The sequence below is a fragment of the Anser anser genome, assembly GCF_964211835.1.
Source record: "Anser anser genome assembly, chromosome: 4".
Classification (NCBI taxonomy): Eukaryota; Metazoa; Chordata; class Aves; order Anseriformes; family Anatidae; genus Anser; species Anser anser.
Genome location: NC_139724.1, coordinates 76,178,634 through 76,194,101, shown reverse-complemented (window position 1 = coordinate 76,194,101; position 15,468 = coordinate 76,178,634). Strand labels below are relative to the sequence as shown.

Below are 15,468 nucleotides of genomic sequence, written 5' to 3'. Positions count from 1 at the left end.
TTCAGGGTCACTGAAAACTACCAGTGTTTTGGACCCCAGTCTGTTTTCATACTGGTTTTTGACCTGAGTGAGGTGGTGCTTAATGGATTTGGAGCTGATTTACTGCATGTGGGGCCTTAATTTCCACAAACAACAAAAATAACTGCTCAATGGTGCACCTGGAGACTTGTGTGCCAGCCCCACCAGCAGGGTCATACAGAACCCATCTGAAACTGCTTGCTTCAGGTGCAGGGTGCTGAGGAGGTTCAGTTGGTGGCATCCAGCCCCTGGTGATACTGCCTGGTGACAGGGCTGCCACTTGCCCTGACCCCACACCCAAAGCAGGCCCATGTTTACATGCCAAGCTGGATTGTGGAGCGGCCATTTTGAACACAGGCCTCAGCATCACTGACAGACCCTCACGGGAGCTGATTCTCGCTTCCCTGTGGCAGTTGCCAGTTGAAGGCTCAAAGAAGGCCCTCGTGAGGCCCTGGTGCCTCCACAGCTGCCTGGCTCTGGCCCTTAGTGGCAATGATCAGTGCGTATGTATGCCCCCATGGCTCCGGCACAGCGCACAGCGTGGCTAACTGCATGTCCTTCTTGTTGGCAGGGTACCTCAAGTGCGACACGGACGATGGCTGCGAGGCCAAGGAGGAGGCAGGGGGAGAGGAGCTCTTCGATGCTGTGAACTCCTCCATCGTTTCAGGGGACAGCATCAGGTTCTTCGTCAACGTCAACCTGGAGGTGCCGCCTAATGCCGCTGGTGAGTGTTACCCTCCTGCTGGAGCTTGGGAGGACAAAAGCAGAGATGAAATGGCTGACCCTGCTCTGCCCTCCTTCCAGGCTGCACCATGAGCATGTTGGATTTCAGCTTAGAGATTTTTTTTGGAGAGAGATTTGGAAAACCCAGTAAAAATTGGCCTCTGGGTGCTAGTTTTCAGCCATCTGTATGAAGTGTCCTGATTCCTTTTTCCCCCTTCCCCCCTCCCCCCCCAAACAAAAAAAAGTACCACACAGTGAATGCTTACACATCTGATAAAGTCACCTGGGCTGTATAGCACACGGTTGTACAGTGTTGTGCTGGGTGACTTTGCACCCACCCTTGCAAAATTAAGATTTTTTTGAAAACAAAACAATGTATGCGAGCCTAGGACAGGTTCAGTGAGACTCTGTTCTGCATTTAGGGCCCGAGGACTTGCAGTTGCTTTTGGTGCTGTAGGCTGATCGCTGGAGGAGAGATCTCCTAATGAGAAATCTTTATTGTGAGAAATCTTTATTGTGAGAAATCAGTTGGGGTTTTTTTGGTGCATGTACTGTCTCCAAGTAACTTCAGTGTGGCTCTGGGTTTTCCTAAGATGCAGGGGTTTTGAAGCTTTTTTGATGTTTTATGTTGATTCAAAATGCTGGAGGTGAGTCAGAGCCATGGTTTGTACAGGTCAGTTGCTGTTCTCCAGCAGTTGCTGGTGGTAAAAAGTGTGCGGAGGGACTTTTGGTGTCACATATGTGCCTCTCGGGTTTAACTGTGCTGTCTGGAATCAATCCCCACGCCCATTGCACTGAAGTAGACTGGAAATGAAGGGGAAAACACAGCCTTGTTAGTCTTCTGATAGAGGTCAGGTCCCTGCAGAGTAAAACCAGTGATTCACCTGGAGCAAGTGTAGCTTTGCATCAGCAAATGAAATCAATGTTCTTGTTCCCCTTGCTGTGCCGGGCTGGGTAAGCATGTGCATGCAGGACTACAGCCCTGTGTTGTTTTTTGCTTGATAAGCTTTTTGAGGTAGGCTAGTCTCTGTTCCTGGCTCCTGGAGGAGCAGCAAGCCACAGGACAACATGGTGTTGGTGAAACCTGGTTGTTTTTTGGTCCTAGCCAGGAGTATGTTTGTTGAAAAACTGGCCCACTGATTGATGGGGAAGTGCAAACAAAGCATCAGTTGTGCATGGGCATCCAGTGTTGTATTTAAATTATTCCCAATCTACCCACAGCATAGGGGAATACTGTTGTGTGCCAAGCTCTGACACTCGGGCCCTGGAGTAGGTAGCTCTATATTTATAAACTCCCCTAAGCCTGCTTCAGCAATATTCATACCTGCTATGAGGCAGCTTCACGAAGGGGAGGAGGACCTGTAGGACAGCTACATTGGTGCAGAGTGAGCAGTGAAATGCACCCATGGGACTTCTACCCTTATTGAGCTGTGGTGGCTTGACTTGTATAGGACAAGTGTTTTGGGAGGGGGAGAGGAGAGCTGCTCAAAAAGGAAGTGCACAGAGCTCTGGAGTTGAGTGCAGGGATTTCAGCTCAACCTGATTCTGCTGGCACTAGTGCTGTGCTGCCCCTCAGGGGGAGAAGGCTGACAAAGAGGTGGCTGGGCAGCTGTGTTGCAGGGGGATATGCCTGCCTGAAGCTATGCTCTTTGTACCCCCTGCCAAGCTGACATCATTTAGAAATTTTGCCTGACATGGAGAGCGATGTAGAGGGGGCTTCCAACCAGCCTAGCTAGCACTGAACAGTGAAGGTATCTAAAATGCTTGCTATCATTAAAATCCTTAGGTTTTAATTTTTTTCTACAGGTTGCTTTTGCCCTAGTACACAATTTCAATGCACTCTGCAATGCATATGCTAAATGTAAAGGAGAAGGGTTAGCAAACCTGGCTTTTGTGCTATGTGCTTAGGAAAAGGTGGACTCTGGAATATGGCAGTGACCTGGCTTTCATCCTGGCAGCTGGAGGAAGCCTGGAGCCTGCCTGTGTGGGTGCTGGCTGTTCTGGAGGTTAAATGCAAGGGCTCTGGATTATGCTTGGCATCACAGTTTCAGTTTGTAAGTTTGCTCGAAGTGATTTTTGGATTACAAGCAAGTCCTGATTGATCTATAGCGTGTGGTTACTGGAAGTGGTGATGCAGAATAGACATAGCACAGCACTCTGCTTGACTATAGAAAAGCCTGCTTTCTGAATCTGAGTGGTGACTTTAAGAATAATATCTAGCAATTCTCAAGCCTGCAATTTTACAAATGCCATCTCAATTGAAAGACTTAAGGGGGACTGTATTCTGCTATGACAAGTCTGGGCTTAATGCCGTGGGGTGCATTGTTCGGGGATGAGGAATGCGAGTGCTGTGGATTCCTCTGTATGTGAGGAAGCTTGACTTTCCCTGTGTGTCCTCCTGGGCTTTTCTGTATTTTCCCTTCCATTTGAAAAAGGACAAAAAAGACTTCCTTATCTGCCTCAAGCAGTGATGTTTGTGACAGTGGTATTAGTTGTGTCCCTTTTCTTCAGCTGAGATGTTTGGAATGCTTAAGGAAAAATGGACTTCTGATGTGCTAGGGTCCCCTTCCCAAACACAAGGATGGAGGTTTTAAAAACAGGCTTCAGGCAGAACTGGAATTGAGAATTTCAAGAAAGATAGGTGTGAAGTGAGATGTTCATGCTGTCAAGGGGAAAAAAGTGGGACAAGCAGCAAAAATCCAGGTCCTTTGAGTATCAGCAATAGGATTCATCAGACTGCAGGTGTTCATTATCTAGGCTGCCAGTGCTTTCTCAGAGGTGGCTTTGAAGTGTTTTCCAGAGTTGATTTTACACATACCATATTGGTCCCTGGCTGTAGAAGAAGCATAACTGACTTCTCAGGTGGTTGAAAGTAGCCAAGATGAGCCCTGTAAGCTCTTCTGCTGATGGAAGTAGCCTGAACTTGGGGGAGGAGAGATGCTCTCTTCACAATCTAAGTTCTTTCCAGAAATGTTTATGCCAGTGCTTTTTAAACACAGTGGAAAAGTGAATGTGGCAAGGATGTCCTGCCATCCTTATCTCATTTCATTGCTTTCTTGAAGCTAGGTGAAGCCTTTGAGCCCCAAAACCTCTTTGTGCCAAAGGGTTCAATATTGCTCTCGTGTTATGAACCCTATTGAGGGACCCCAACCATGGGCCATCTTCTGAAGAAAGTTCTCCAGCACTGTCTGTATTGACTTGGTCCTTAGCATTTGATGCACTCACTGCTTAAAATACACTTTTTCAGTCTCCTGCAGGAAAAACCTAAGGTGACTTGAAAAGAAATACAGCTCTGTAATATCTGTAAGCCTCTGGATGCTTCTTCTGGTCATCAGTTTGGTCTCTTGGTTAAGTGTGGTGTCCAGATCCTCTCATGTTGGCACCTTTTCTGGCAAGCTGCTGCAAGGTTCCTGCCTACCTTAGCACAGGGCTAACAAAATCCAAAAATCTCCCTTGGGGAGGGGATGAGTTGGTACCCCAGGGGCTGGGTGCTGGCAGGCACCGTAAGTCGAATCACAGACATGGTGACAGCTCTGCCATCATCCTGTCGAGCTGTTAATCTCTGCATGATGGATGTACAGCTTGCTACAAGCATAATTGGATGCACTTTACTGTAATACTGTTTTTAAAAAGAGCACTGCGTGGGATTAAACATTGAGCCAACAAAACATAGCACGGCCCATAAAACTCTGACAATTAACCATTGCCATAAAATGCTGGGCGGTGTGCACAGATGTGTATAAACCAGGAAAGCCTGAAGAAATTTAGGGGGTAAGGTATGGGCTGTCTCATTTTTTATTAATACTGGCTGCTGTTGCATTTGAATATTGAGCCCAGACCGGTGCAGATTCACAGCTACTAAAATGCTTCTCCGTCTCTTGACACTTGGGTCCTTTCTCCTGGGTGTTTTATTGCTTCCTTGTGGAAGCTGATGAAAAGCTTTATTCTCTTCTGCCTCTGAGCCTTCCAGCTTCGGGTTTGGTGATGAGGGGACATCAGTTTCCAGCAAACGCTGGCAGCTCCACCATGAAGGTGGGTCTCATCTGAAGCTGGTTGGTCTTGGATTTGGGATCTGTGTTTTTTTGGGAAGGTCAAGATCCTTTTTAAAGAGATTAAGACGTGTGCTGAGGTAGCAATAAACACGTACAAATAAAATGTTAGGTCTGTACCCTGTCGTGTGTAATCTTTCAGGAGTTGGTGCTGCAGTCCTGCCCTGAACGAAGTACCTCTTCCCTGACATCCATGCCCCAGGCCAGAGGGAATCCCCACTGCAGGAGCAGAGGGATATTTCCTGTGCTGCAGGTGGAAAATCCATCAAGCTTGGTGCTTGAGTCCCTGGGAATTCCTACCAGAGGATGGGGGCATCAGCGAGTTAGTGTGCAGGCTGTGGGGGAACCTTTCTTCTCCAGACCTGTGCTACAAGCCCTGCATATTTCATAACTACCAGGCTAGCAGTGTACTGTCTTGCAGGCTCCCTCGCCTGGCTTTAAAACTGCTTTCCTATTCTCACCTACCCAGAGGTGCGTTAAGCCTTCTGTATTAGTGCTATCTGGATGTGAATTTCATTTTTTTTCCTGGAGCCTGGGCTGCAGCTGTTTCAGCCTGTTGCAGAAACATCAGACTAGGGGGTAGCTTCATCCGCAGCATCCTTGGAAATAAATCCCTGCAAACAAATACAGAAATTTGGTTTAGGTGTAGCCTGAAAGCTGGCGGACAAGCAGTACGAGCCTGGTGTGCTGCGGTGGGTTTGCAACAGGCACAGGGAGGCTGCTTTGCAGGCAGCCGTGGTACACCCTGATCTGCTTGGCAGCTCCCTGAAGTCAGCCAAGTGAATATTTTCATACTTTGGACCTTATTCTGGCAGCTTAGGGTCTTCGAACAGCTTGGAGTTCGCCTTCCCTTCCTTCCCCAGATTTCAGTAGTGGCTTGCACGGTTTTTCCAGGGCGTGGTTTGCCACGGATTTGCAGAGCTGTCATTGCTGAACTTTTTGCAGTATGCGTTGCTACTTGCAGCCGATGCTCGTCCTGGTGGCTTCAGCTGTAGGGGGGGGGTGTCTGGAGCACGATTTTTGGGGTGGAGAGAAGACAAAATCCCGCTGGCAGCGCGAAGCCAATCCGCGGCCAGGCTGGGGCTTTGTTGGAGAGGGAGGGGGGAAGTAGCGGAACACGGTTTACGCTTCACGAGAAATTAAAGCCTGTTCCACCCCTCCGGACAATTGATCCTTCCTAGATATGGAGAATCAACAGTTTCCTGTAATCCGCTCCAGCGGCACGCACGTGCACGCCCGCCACTGCCGCAGCAAAACACGGTGCTTCAGCTCCCGGCCCCTGCCGAGATGGTTTTTTTTTAAGGGGACGAGGAGAAAAGCTAGATGCTGGCGCCAAGGATATTCCAGAGAGAGTAGTGTCCAGAGACAAGTGGTCTGGGCCTGAATGGGTATCATTCTGCACACAATAGTCACATTTCCTCACATTAATACCAAGGTCCTTTTTATGTCTCACGGCACAATGCTGACCCACGCGTTCCATCTGATAAACTCCTGTTTTAGCAGTTTGATGTCAGCCTGGGATGTCGGACTCCCGAAGCTTCCTATACCCTGATGGAAAGTGGATGCACCGATTGTGCTGGGGGGGGGCGGACGGCCTCCCTCCGAATTTCCTGACCGGGGTGGTTTCAAAGCGGTGCTTACGGAGCCGAAAGAGGCGGGGGGTGGTTTGTAGTGCACGAAGGCAGCATTCGTCTTTCTAGGTGCTTCACCTTGTGTTTGCTTCAGGGCAGCTCCCCCAGGATTTTTGGATGCCTTCTCCCTTCAGTTGGCATGAGAAAAGAAAAAACACCTTTCCCCTGTTCCTTCCCCTGCTTCTAATCTAATAACAAAACCTGCTGCAGCTTTTTCTTTAAAAATTCACTTTTGTGGCCAGTGCATGTCTGAGTTAATGGGTGTGGTGAGTGGTGCTGCTGAGCTCCTGTCCTTGGCTCTGTGCAAAAGCCCTGGTCAGTCTGTCTGTCTTTCCAATCCCTCTGCAGGAAAGCAGTGCGAGGGAACAGACCTTCACCTGCCCAGCTTACAGTGCCTGTGCTGAGCATTATCCAGGTGAGGTTTTCCTCTGTACCCTACCGGCCCCTTTCCAGCCTGCTCCAAACACCAGCAGCTATTGCCGAGTCCCCCTGCTTTTAACCCATGTGTCAGTTTAAGGATGAACCCGGCTGGTTTTAGGCTCTCTGCTGCACCTCAGCCCACTGCCCTGTTGTGGGAATGTGGGATAGTAGGGGTATAATTACTTAGCTAACAATTATATCTAACCAAAATTACTCAAGCTGGTTGGGAGTGAGTCCAGAGTCAGCACAGCAATGGCAGGACAGCAAAGCAAAGGCCCCCCCTTGAGATCCTGCTTGTGCAATACCTCGGTGCCAGAAAAGAGCTGGTAGTACCTCTGTAGCTTCTTTGTGAGCTCTTCTTGTACTATGTGTTGATGGGCTTGAATTTTCTTAGGCGAGAAATTCAAAGACCAAAACAGTTTTTGTTGCTTGCGATGTTCTTCAGTGCCAAGTGATTGAGGCTTAGATTTGCTCAGGGCCCTGGAGAAATCACCCCTGCCTAGGCAAAATAGCTGTTTTAGAATAAATACTTCCACTTACGTCAGATCCTTGTTTGTTGAGGAAAAACATGAAAATGCTAATGTCGCATTCTGCTCTGATTTATTAGTCTATTTACTGTGCAGGCGTGCTGGGGAGTGCACATAGATCTAAAGCAATGTGCGCTGACACCTGCACAGCCAAAAAATTCCTGCTCTCCAATTTGCACTCCTATTTATAGGAGAGATGCTATCAATATCCAGAGCTGCTTTGGTCCAAAGGCTTTTGGTCTTGGGTGTTAAGGGCAGCACTGGGGACCTGTGCAAGGAAGAGGCAGTGGAAAAGTGATCTGAAGTGAAAGGGGATCTAAGGTAGAAGGTGAAAAGCCTTGAATTTTGCAGTGTGACTTCCATGGGTTTGTTTTTGTGTTTTTAGGGCTGCTTTTGCATAGGGAATATAATCCGAAGAGGGAAAAGGGGGGGCAGGGAGGCAAGTAGGAAGCTTCACTGCTAGCAATGCAGAGAAATGAAGTTACATAAAGGGAAGCTAGGGTGGAATCCCTTTTAGGTGCAGCAAATGCATTTCTTGCCTCCAAGTATTAAGTTGCCTTCTTCAAATCTAGAAGCTGGTCGGGTCCTGTTCTTCCCCAAGTGATGGGAAAGAAAAAATGGAGGCATGCCACGGTGTCCCTCCAGGGCTCTGAGTGTGCTGACACGAGGCCATGAGAGCAAGTCTAATGTTGGCAATTCATCACTGTTGCTAACATAGATGTTAACTCCCAGGGAGCTGCTTGCAGCATATTTGGTAATGCTGTGTGCTCGCCTGCGTGTGCCCTAGAAATTTGGGATGCGTGCGTTCCTTGGTGTGGCTTCCAGGGGATGTCAGAGATGGGTTGCTGACTTTTTGGTTGTCCCTTGGGCAGGACCTGGAGCGCAGCCTAACAGATAAGGCTGGCCAGCCCTGCCAGCTCTCCTTTAACTGTGTGTGGGGACAAAGACAACGAAATGCCCATAACTAGCCTACGTGCTTAAAATAAACTTCTGCAGCCTTTGTCTGTCCAGTGAAGCAGAACCACAAAAATAGAAACGGGAATGTTATGTGACCCTGATCTCTTTCTAGTTAAGTGTACTTCATCCTGACACCCAGGTGTGAAATCTGGCTATTATTCCTGGTAGTAAGGCATGATTGATGGTGGTTGGGTAGGATCTTCCTTGCTGTTAGAGGCTGAACCTATGGCTTTCTGTATCCTACTTGCCTCTAATCAAGGGCTGCTCCATGAGATTGCAAGGATCAAAGGTATTGCGTCTTTCCAGCTCCTCCAAAATGGGAGGGAAGCAATGACAGTGCCAGGAGGAAGAGGAGAAGTGGCAGGCACATCTCTTGTAGGTTTTAGCTTCATCCCAGCCAGCCTCTAATAGTGATTCCATAGGCAACCTCCTGCATGGCTTTATCCTGGGTTTGCTTAGCAGGTTCCCCTGCAGTAGGTAAATGCCTGGCTCATAAGCCAGGCAAAAACACACTTGAGGTGTGTGTTTCCATTTTTCATGTTCCAGTTAACTTGCTACTCTCCTTTTGTGATGCTGTTGTGCTCCAATGGGCCCTAAAGGTGACAGCCCAGAACTGGTGATATCCATCAGTCTCCTTTCCCTGGGTTGAGCCTAAGCAGCGTGTCGCTTCGCTGAAATGATGAATGAGGCTCTGAGCCTTCCAAAACATCACCTCCCTACCCAGAACGGCTTTTCTGAGAAGTCTTCAGACTTCTCTTCTTTCAAGACCCCTGTTCGAGGGACGTAATGAGATGTTTTTGCTCGCTTTGATAAAGCAGCGCTCGGTGCTCACCTGAGATGAGAACCCGAGAGCTGTCAGTGGAGAGGATTGATACGCACTTAAAACTGGTACAAGGAGCCGAGAGATGCTGCGTGATAAAAGGACAACACGAATTTCTGCTGCCTTCGTGCATCCCAAAGGGTGGTGTGAAGGACAGATCGCAGATCTGCGGATATCGGCCTCAACGCATGTCCGCTATTGTTCGAGGTTGTGGGTGTTTTTGTCTATCTGGAGCTATTTCACACGAAAGCTGCAAGAACCAAAACATGTTTTCTCTCAATGAATATTTATGACCTCCAAATCTTCCAGCATACTTTTGCATGTGTAATTAGGCTGTAAATTGGGTAAGCGAGCATTGGAGAACTACAAATGTAAAAGCCTGAGGAAAATGCTTGATGTTTCTGGTTTAGTTGGGTGCTTGCTTTTTAATAATAAATAGCATTTTCAAGATAAAAACAGCTTGTGCTTTCCAAAGGATGTGTCAAAAGCAGTAATAATTGGGACTGTTGCGCCAGCAGACTTGTCTTAAGTGATGCTTTTAATCACATGCACAGCATCCAAGTGAACTTTGGAAGAAGTTGGGTGATGTAACCAAAGCCTCTGAACCGTCTTATTTTGTTTAGAGATAAAGACAACCCTCTCCCTCTCTTCCTCTACTGCAGTCAACTCTGTTCCCAGTTTGAGTCCCAGCATTTTAACTTTTTAAGTGAGAACATGACTTGAATTCCTGGTTGATCAGGGATGGTTTAGGATAAAGCAGCTTTGTGTGTAATAAATCAGTCACTTTTTGGAGTTCTGGTGTTTTCACTCTGTATGCAACTTAATTGTGTTCTTGGTCATCTCTTTCTGGAGGGCAGCAGGGCTGAGCTTGTAGGTGCTTTCATGCTGGGGTCAGCCTGTGAAATGGGATCGGAGCAGTTCATGTTGGTCGGGACTTAGAAATCCAGTTATGTGGAGGAAACAATCTCCTCTGAGTATCTCTAACACCGTGTTGCATCTCTGTACTTTTCCACAGCTTGGCTTCTGGAAAGGTTTTTGGTTTTCAGTGGGGGTTTTTCCATGCTGTCACTACACTCATTTGAATGAAAACTGTTCATGTGTTTCCTGTGTAATATTGGTAGCAGCACAATCTTGGGGCTTTTTTTCCCCAAGTGTGAAGATGGGGGAGAAGAACAAACAAACAGTACCTGCAGTATTAGGGATGTTGCAGAGAAACTACCTTGGATGCAAGCAGTACAGAGGGGGCTGTAGCAAAAACAGCTGGATTTTGTTTATGGCTTTTCAGCTCATACAAAAAAAAACCTGCTTCGTAGATGCTCTAAGAAAATGTTAATGTTGCTGCTTGGAAGTCTGCACCGGGAACTTCTGGGGTACCCCTGTCCCTGTAACTCAACCGCATAGTGACATTTAATAGCCTCTAAACAGCGGTTTTCTTTCTCAAGAGCTCTGTTGCTTTATGCTTAGATTTATGGAGGCAGAGTGGTGAGTTGACAGGACATTAATGTGCTCATCTTCAAGTCACTGTGTGTGATCTGTCACAGCCCGCTCCTTTGGAAGTGCCTGGGTGTTATTGTTGACTGTTTAACGAGGACAAGAATGGTTTCCAAGCGAGCGTGACTCATGCAATCTTAGCCTCAATCTATCAAACAACGATGCATGGGATTAAATGATTACCTAAAGTATTTGGAATTAGATTTTATGGAAGGGGGGGGAGTGAAGGATAAAAATACATAGGGAATCTGAAAAACAAAAAAAAGCTGCAAGGCAAACCCAAGCTGATCAGATAATGATAAAGGATGCTTCTGTACTTGGTTTATATTTCCTAAATGGGAAATGTTGTAAAAATTGAATCTCTGCTTTTCTCTAGAGAGGGTTCTCTGCCAAGAGTGATACTTCACCTTGTTCTGAGCCTCCTGTTGCCTGTCATGTACCTGTAATAGTAACGACCTGTTGCAGTAATGCTGTCTACATAACTTTTCTTCTTGTTTTCCAGCTGAAAATGAAAGTGCTGGCTGCGTGTTACTACACACATCAAGGAAGGTAAGCAGGAATTGTGATAAAACTTGTTCTTCATAAACTTATTTTTCATAATCTAGAAACAGAGAAAAGGATCTTGTGCTCTGTGGGGATCGGAAGGAGGCTTTTACTGGCCTAAACAGGCCTTATTAATGCCTCTTTCCCTGAATTCCTCTGTCTTCATTTAAACCTAAAGAGCCATGTGCTGCTTGTTCTCCAAACAATTTCTATGTAATTCTGATTGTTTCACTGTTTTTTGTCCCAGACAATTCCTTGACATGTTAATTCATCATTTTCTTTCTGCAGCTGCCTGCAAAGGGATCCAAATGTACACCATAGAGATTCAGGCTGCTTAGCTGCTCTCTAGCCGAAAGCAGAAACACCCAAAAGACATTGCTGTGATTTGGTTTCCTGTTTATTCCAGCTAATCAGATCTGCCTTCACGAGGTTCAGCAGGAGTGAATTCCCTGGAAACATGCGGTCTAGGAGGACGATTGGGAAATGTTTAGTTTACGCTTGCGTTTGAGACGGTAACTTGATAAGGTGGAAACACACAAAACCTCGTATAGGCTGGAGTAGTGCAGACCTCCATCTATGCAAGTACAAAGTTTGCAGGGAGGAAATGAGGTGATATTTAATATCACTTTCAATCTTTAGGGCTGTGAGGCATGACTCATGATGCTCGGAGTTGTTTCAACTCTTGTCCTACCTGCAGGTTGGAGGGACTGCTGATGTGTAAACTGTAGGCATCGCTGAAGCTGGCAAATCAAATATTGCAGGCTTCGTTGAAGGCTATAATGTGGGCATTTAAATTTCTGCACTGAAGCCCTAAGGGCCTTTTAGGGAATCCCAAAACTTCTTTGACTTTTTAGGCCTCAAGCTCAAATACTGAAAGGTATTTCAGCAGGCTGAATTATTATGGGGAGGAAAATGTGTAAATACCTGTAGCAGAAAAATTTTTCCTCTACTCCCCAAGTTTAAAAGTACAACATCAAAAAAGACTAAATATTGCTTGATAACAAGGTATGGAAGTTAAAATCAGCTATTCTGTGCTCAAGAACGGAAATGTCTGTTAATAATTTGTCTTGCCTAATACTACTGCCCAAGCTGTTTGAGTTCTTGACACTTGACTGAAAGTAACCTAAGAACTTGGTCACTTAAAGTGCAAATTCTAAGCCTGAATGCAGGATCAGCTTCTGATAAGAAATAGCTGGAAGCTGCTAACATGTAAGTGGCTTGTCTTCTGCTCTTTTCTTTTTCAGAGCTGTAGGAGTCCTGCTTTTCTGGCCTATAGTTCATGCTTGAGCACTTTAGCCTGTTGTTGAGCAACAAATACCAGAGGGATAGCATGCTTTCTCAAGGCTTGAGAAAATATACTAATTGCCAGTTTTTGTGTCTGTGGAGGACAAGTAAAATTGTTGTGCTTCAAATATTAAGGAAATTGGGTCCTGGGTCACAGGAGAAGTGGCTCCAAGTGCCTGGGAAGAGAGAACTGCTAGAATAAAAGTGGTTGGGTCACAAGCTTTATCTATAGGTGCTTCCCATGGTTTGTCCCTGCCTCATGTGGTAGTCCATGGTTCCTGTGCCACTTCTGGAGTTTCTGAAGGGCAATCCATGTGTTGGGCAAGTTTGTCTGGCATGGTCCTTGGTAGGCATAAGGAGGAGCTGCTGACAGCTCCAACTACTCAATCACTATCCCAGTGTGTTTCTGAGCAAAGTGCTACCTCTGCTGTGGCAGCAGCACAGACAGGGCTGTGCTCAGGTCAATATGTATTTTGGGAGCACCTTCTCCTATGGTTCTTGCAGTGTATCTAAGTGGGGTTGGTTTCCAGAGCAACAGCCAGGTTGATAACTTCCATTTTGGACCTTCCTGATGAGTGTTGAGAGCTTTGTTTTGCATGGATTGAATGTGCAGCTTTGTCTTAGAGTGGTTGGCTGAGAGTCCTGCCTGCCTGATGTCAGGAGAGGTTGCTTCAACATGATTTTGTTGCACAACAGCTTCTCTTCATACCACAATGTACTGTATGGCTTTGCTTTTGAGGATACTTGAAGCTATTAAAATGAGTATTGGGTATCTGTCTTGTTTCTTGCTCGGCAGCTTCCAGTATCCAGTATCCTGGTGTGACTTGACGATCTAGCTAAAAATATTTCTGAAGGAGTAGTCATTAATTTCTGCTCAAAGCAGTGGGTGTCCTGACTGGAGTAGGTTCTGTTTGAGCTATCTCTGAGGTGTTGCTGTACCAGCAATCCAACTAATTTGCTCTTGGTTTGTCTCAGCTAGGCTGTGATATATTTATTTCCTCTCACGGTGTTTTACGTGTGTATCTTACCCAATGTTATGGGAGTAATAATGACAGTTATTGCCCCTATTTCCTCTAAAGGACCAGGAGAAGGAGGATAAAGTGTGATTTACAGAAGGCATTGCCGGGAGCTTGTGGCAGAGCTGGAGCTGAACCCTTATGACTTGTATTAAGCAGCTGACAGAGCTGTCCTGCCGCAGCAAGCAAATAGTGCTGTCTTGTGCAGATCGCTGGAGAAATCAGTGTTGATTGAGATGATGTGGGCAGATAACAGCCCTCTGAATGCCTCTGATTCATTTTTCCTCTCCATCAGCCAACTTTTTGCTTCCACAGTTCTCCTTCTGGTGGCTTCTCTCAAGTGTTGGGGAGCATGATGACACGAAGCCCCTTTTGCTTGCTTGAAAGCTCCTTGATGCTGTGGCACTCGAGTTGCTCTTGACCTTCCCAATACTTCCTTTGCTACCTCCTCTGCCATCCACCTTAAGTCCTCTCTAGGTTGTTTAGTCCCTTTGCTGTTTGAACCTACAACCTACATGGGGCTCTGCATGCTGGATGAGCTGAAAGAAGTTACCTCTGAGAAACAGTTGCTGGTCACCAGGTGATCCCATGAACATTAACAGGTGGTGATAAGTATTTTAACTTGGTCTCATACAGGGAAGATGGATCTATTGATCTAAGGTTGATTGGCCTTTTGCAGTTATACACCTCTTTTATGTGGGGTGATAATATAGCTGTGTCACCCTCTCCTCTCCTAAAAGCAGATGGCAATAATAAAGCCTTGGGATGGTGGTAAAAGCCTTCAGAGAATCCTCAGTCCCAATCCTCCAAGGCTCTGTAAGAAGTGATTGATGCAAAGTAAAACAGTGTTAATTGCAATGGATGTGTACTGACAACTTGATCGTTGCTGTGATAATTACAGTAATTAGTGAGATGTTAGCATTTTTCCCTGTGTCTAGGCTATAAATGGAAAAGGTAGAAAGGGTACGTGTGAGAGGAGGGGATCTGTGACTCAGGCTGTGGGGCGGCCCCATACCATGGGGAAACGTGCCAAGGTCCTGCTTGTGGAGGCAACTTGGTGGCAGGTTTGTAAAAGCAATCCAGAGCGTGCTTCTCGCTGAGCTTAATAGGAGCTGAAGGCTTAAATGCATCTCCAAAATCTCGTCCTTGCCCTCGTGAATTCAAGCTTGGCTGGCCTCCTGTGGGATGGGAGATCTGTGTAACAGTGTGATTCCTGGATTCCCACTTCCTTGCTTGGTCTCAAGCTGTTGAAGGACAGGACTGTCAGCCGCTCTTGACTCACTACCATGAGTGTTAACTGCGTGCACGGATTTCTAAGAACTGTGAAATGGGAACGACGCATCTGTAGTTTGATAATTCAATTAACAAATGTCATAGCTGACAAACGCAGAAAAGGTTTGAGGTTCTGCAATACAGCATGGCTGTTCCTTCCATATCAAGGCCCGTGAGTCTGACTGCGGCAGCAGAGAGTTGAGACAGTACCAGCCTTTGTCTGCCATCTGTTTTTCCTCCTGTCACACATTGATTCAAAGCTAAATGTTATGCAGAAAGAAAACTTCCTTGGGAGTAGGAACAATAGGAATTTAAGTGCAAAAAGGTGGTGGGCTGGATGGGAATCCATCTCCCCCTTCAAGCTCCTGAACTAGGAGGACAGAGATGGCTCTTGGAGAGCTCGTTTAGATGCACTGAGATGCACGCTGACAATTCTTCATGCTTCTGAGCTGAGAGTTCATTTCTTCCTAGTAACTTTGCCCATGTTGTTACAAACATCTTGAATTGTTTAGACCAAAAGAAGCTTTTAAATGCTCCTTAGGCGTTTATGCTTTTAGACTTACTTCTGCGCTTTATCCTTGGCAATGAAATTGATTTATTTTTTCAGTACTGCTTTCAACATCAGGGTGTAAAACTGTGCCTAGGCATTCACCCATGGTTACTAAATTAGCATAAGCCTTGAAATTGCAGGCCTTCAATGCATTAATAACATAAAAC

The 15,468-nt window shown here is 46.3% G+C and overlaps 1 protein-coding gene across 6 annotated transcripts in view; it reads left to right on the top strand.

Moving 5' to 3' along the window:
* The window catches only part of SLC4A11 (solute carrier family 4 member 11), a 144,419-nt gene that overhangs the window by 71,094 nt on the left and 57,857 nt on the right, over nucleotides 1-15,468 (top strand). For all 6 annotated transcript variants that reach the window (XM_083833302.1, XM_083833303.1, XM_083833300.1 and 3 more), the window contains exons 3-4: nucleotides 590-742; nucleotides 11,139-11,185. In XM_083833302.1, coding sequence (XP_083689428.1) covers nucleotides 590-742; nucleotides 11,139-11,185 — 200 coding nt within the window. The remainder of the gene's footprint in view (nucleotides 1-589; nucleotides 743-11,138; nucleotides 11,186-15,468) is intronic.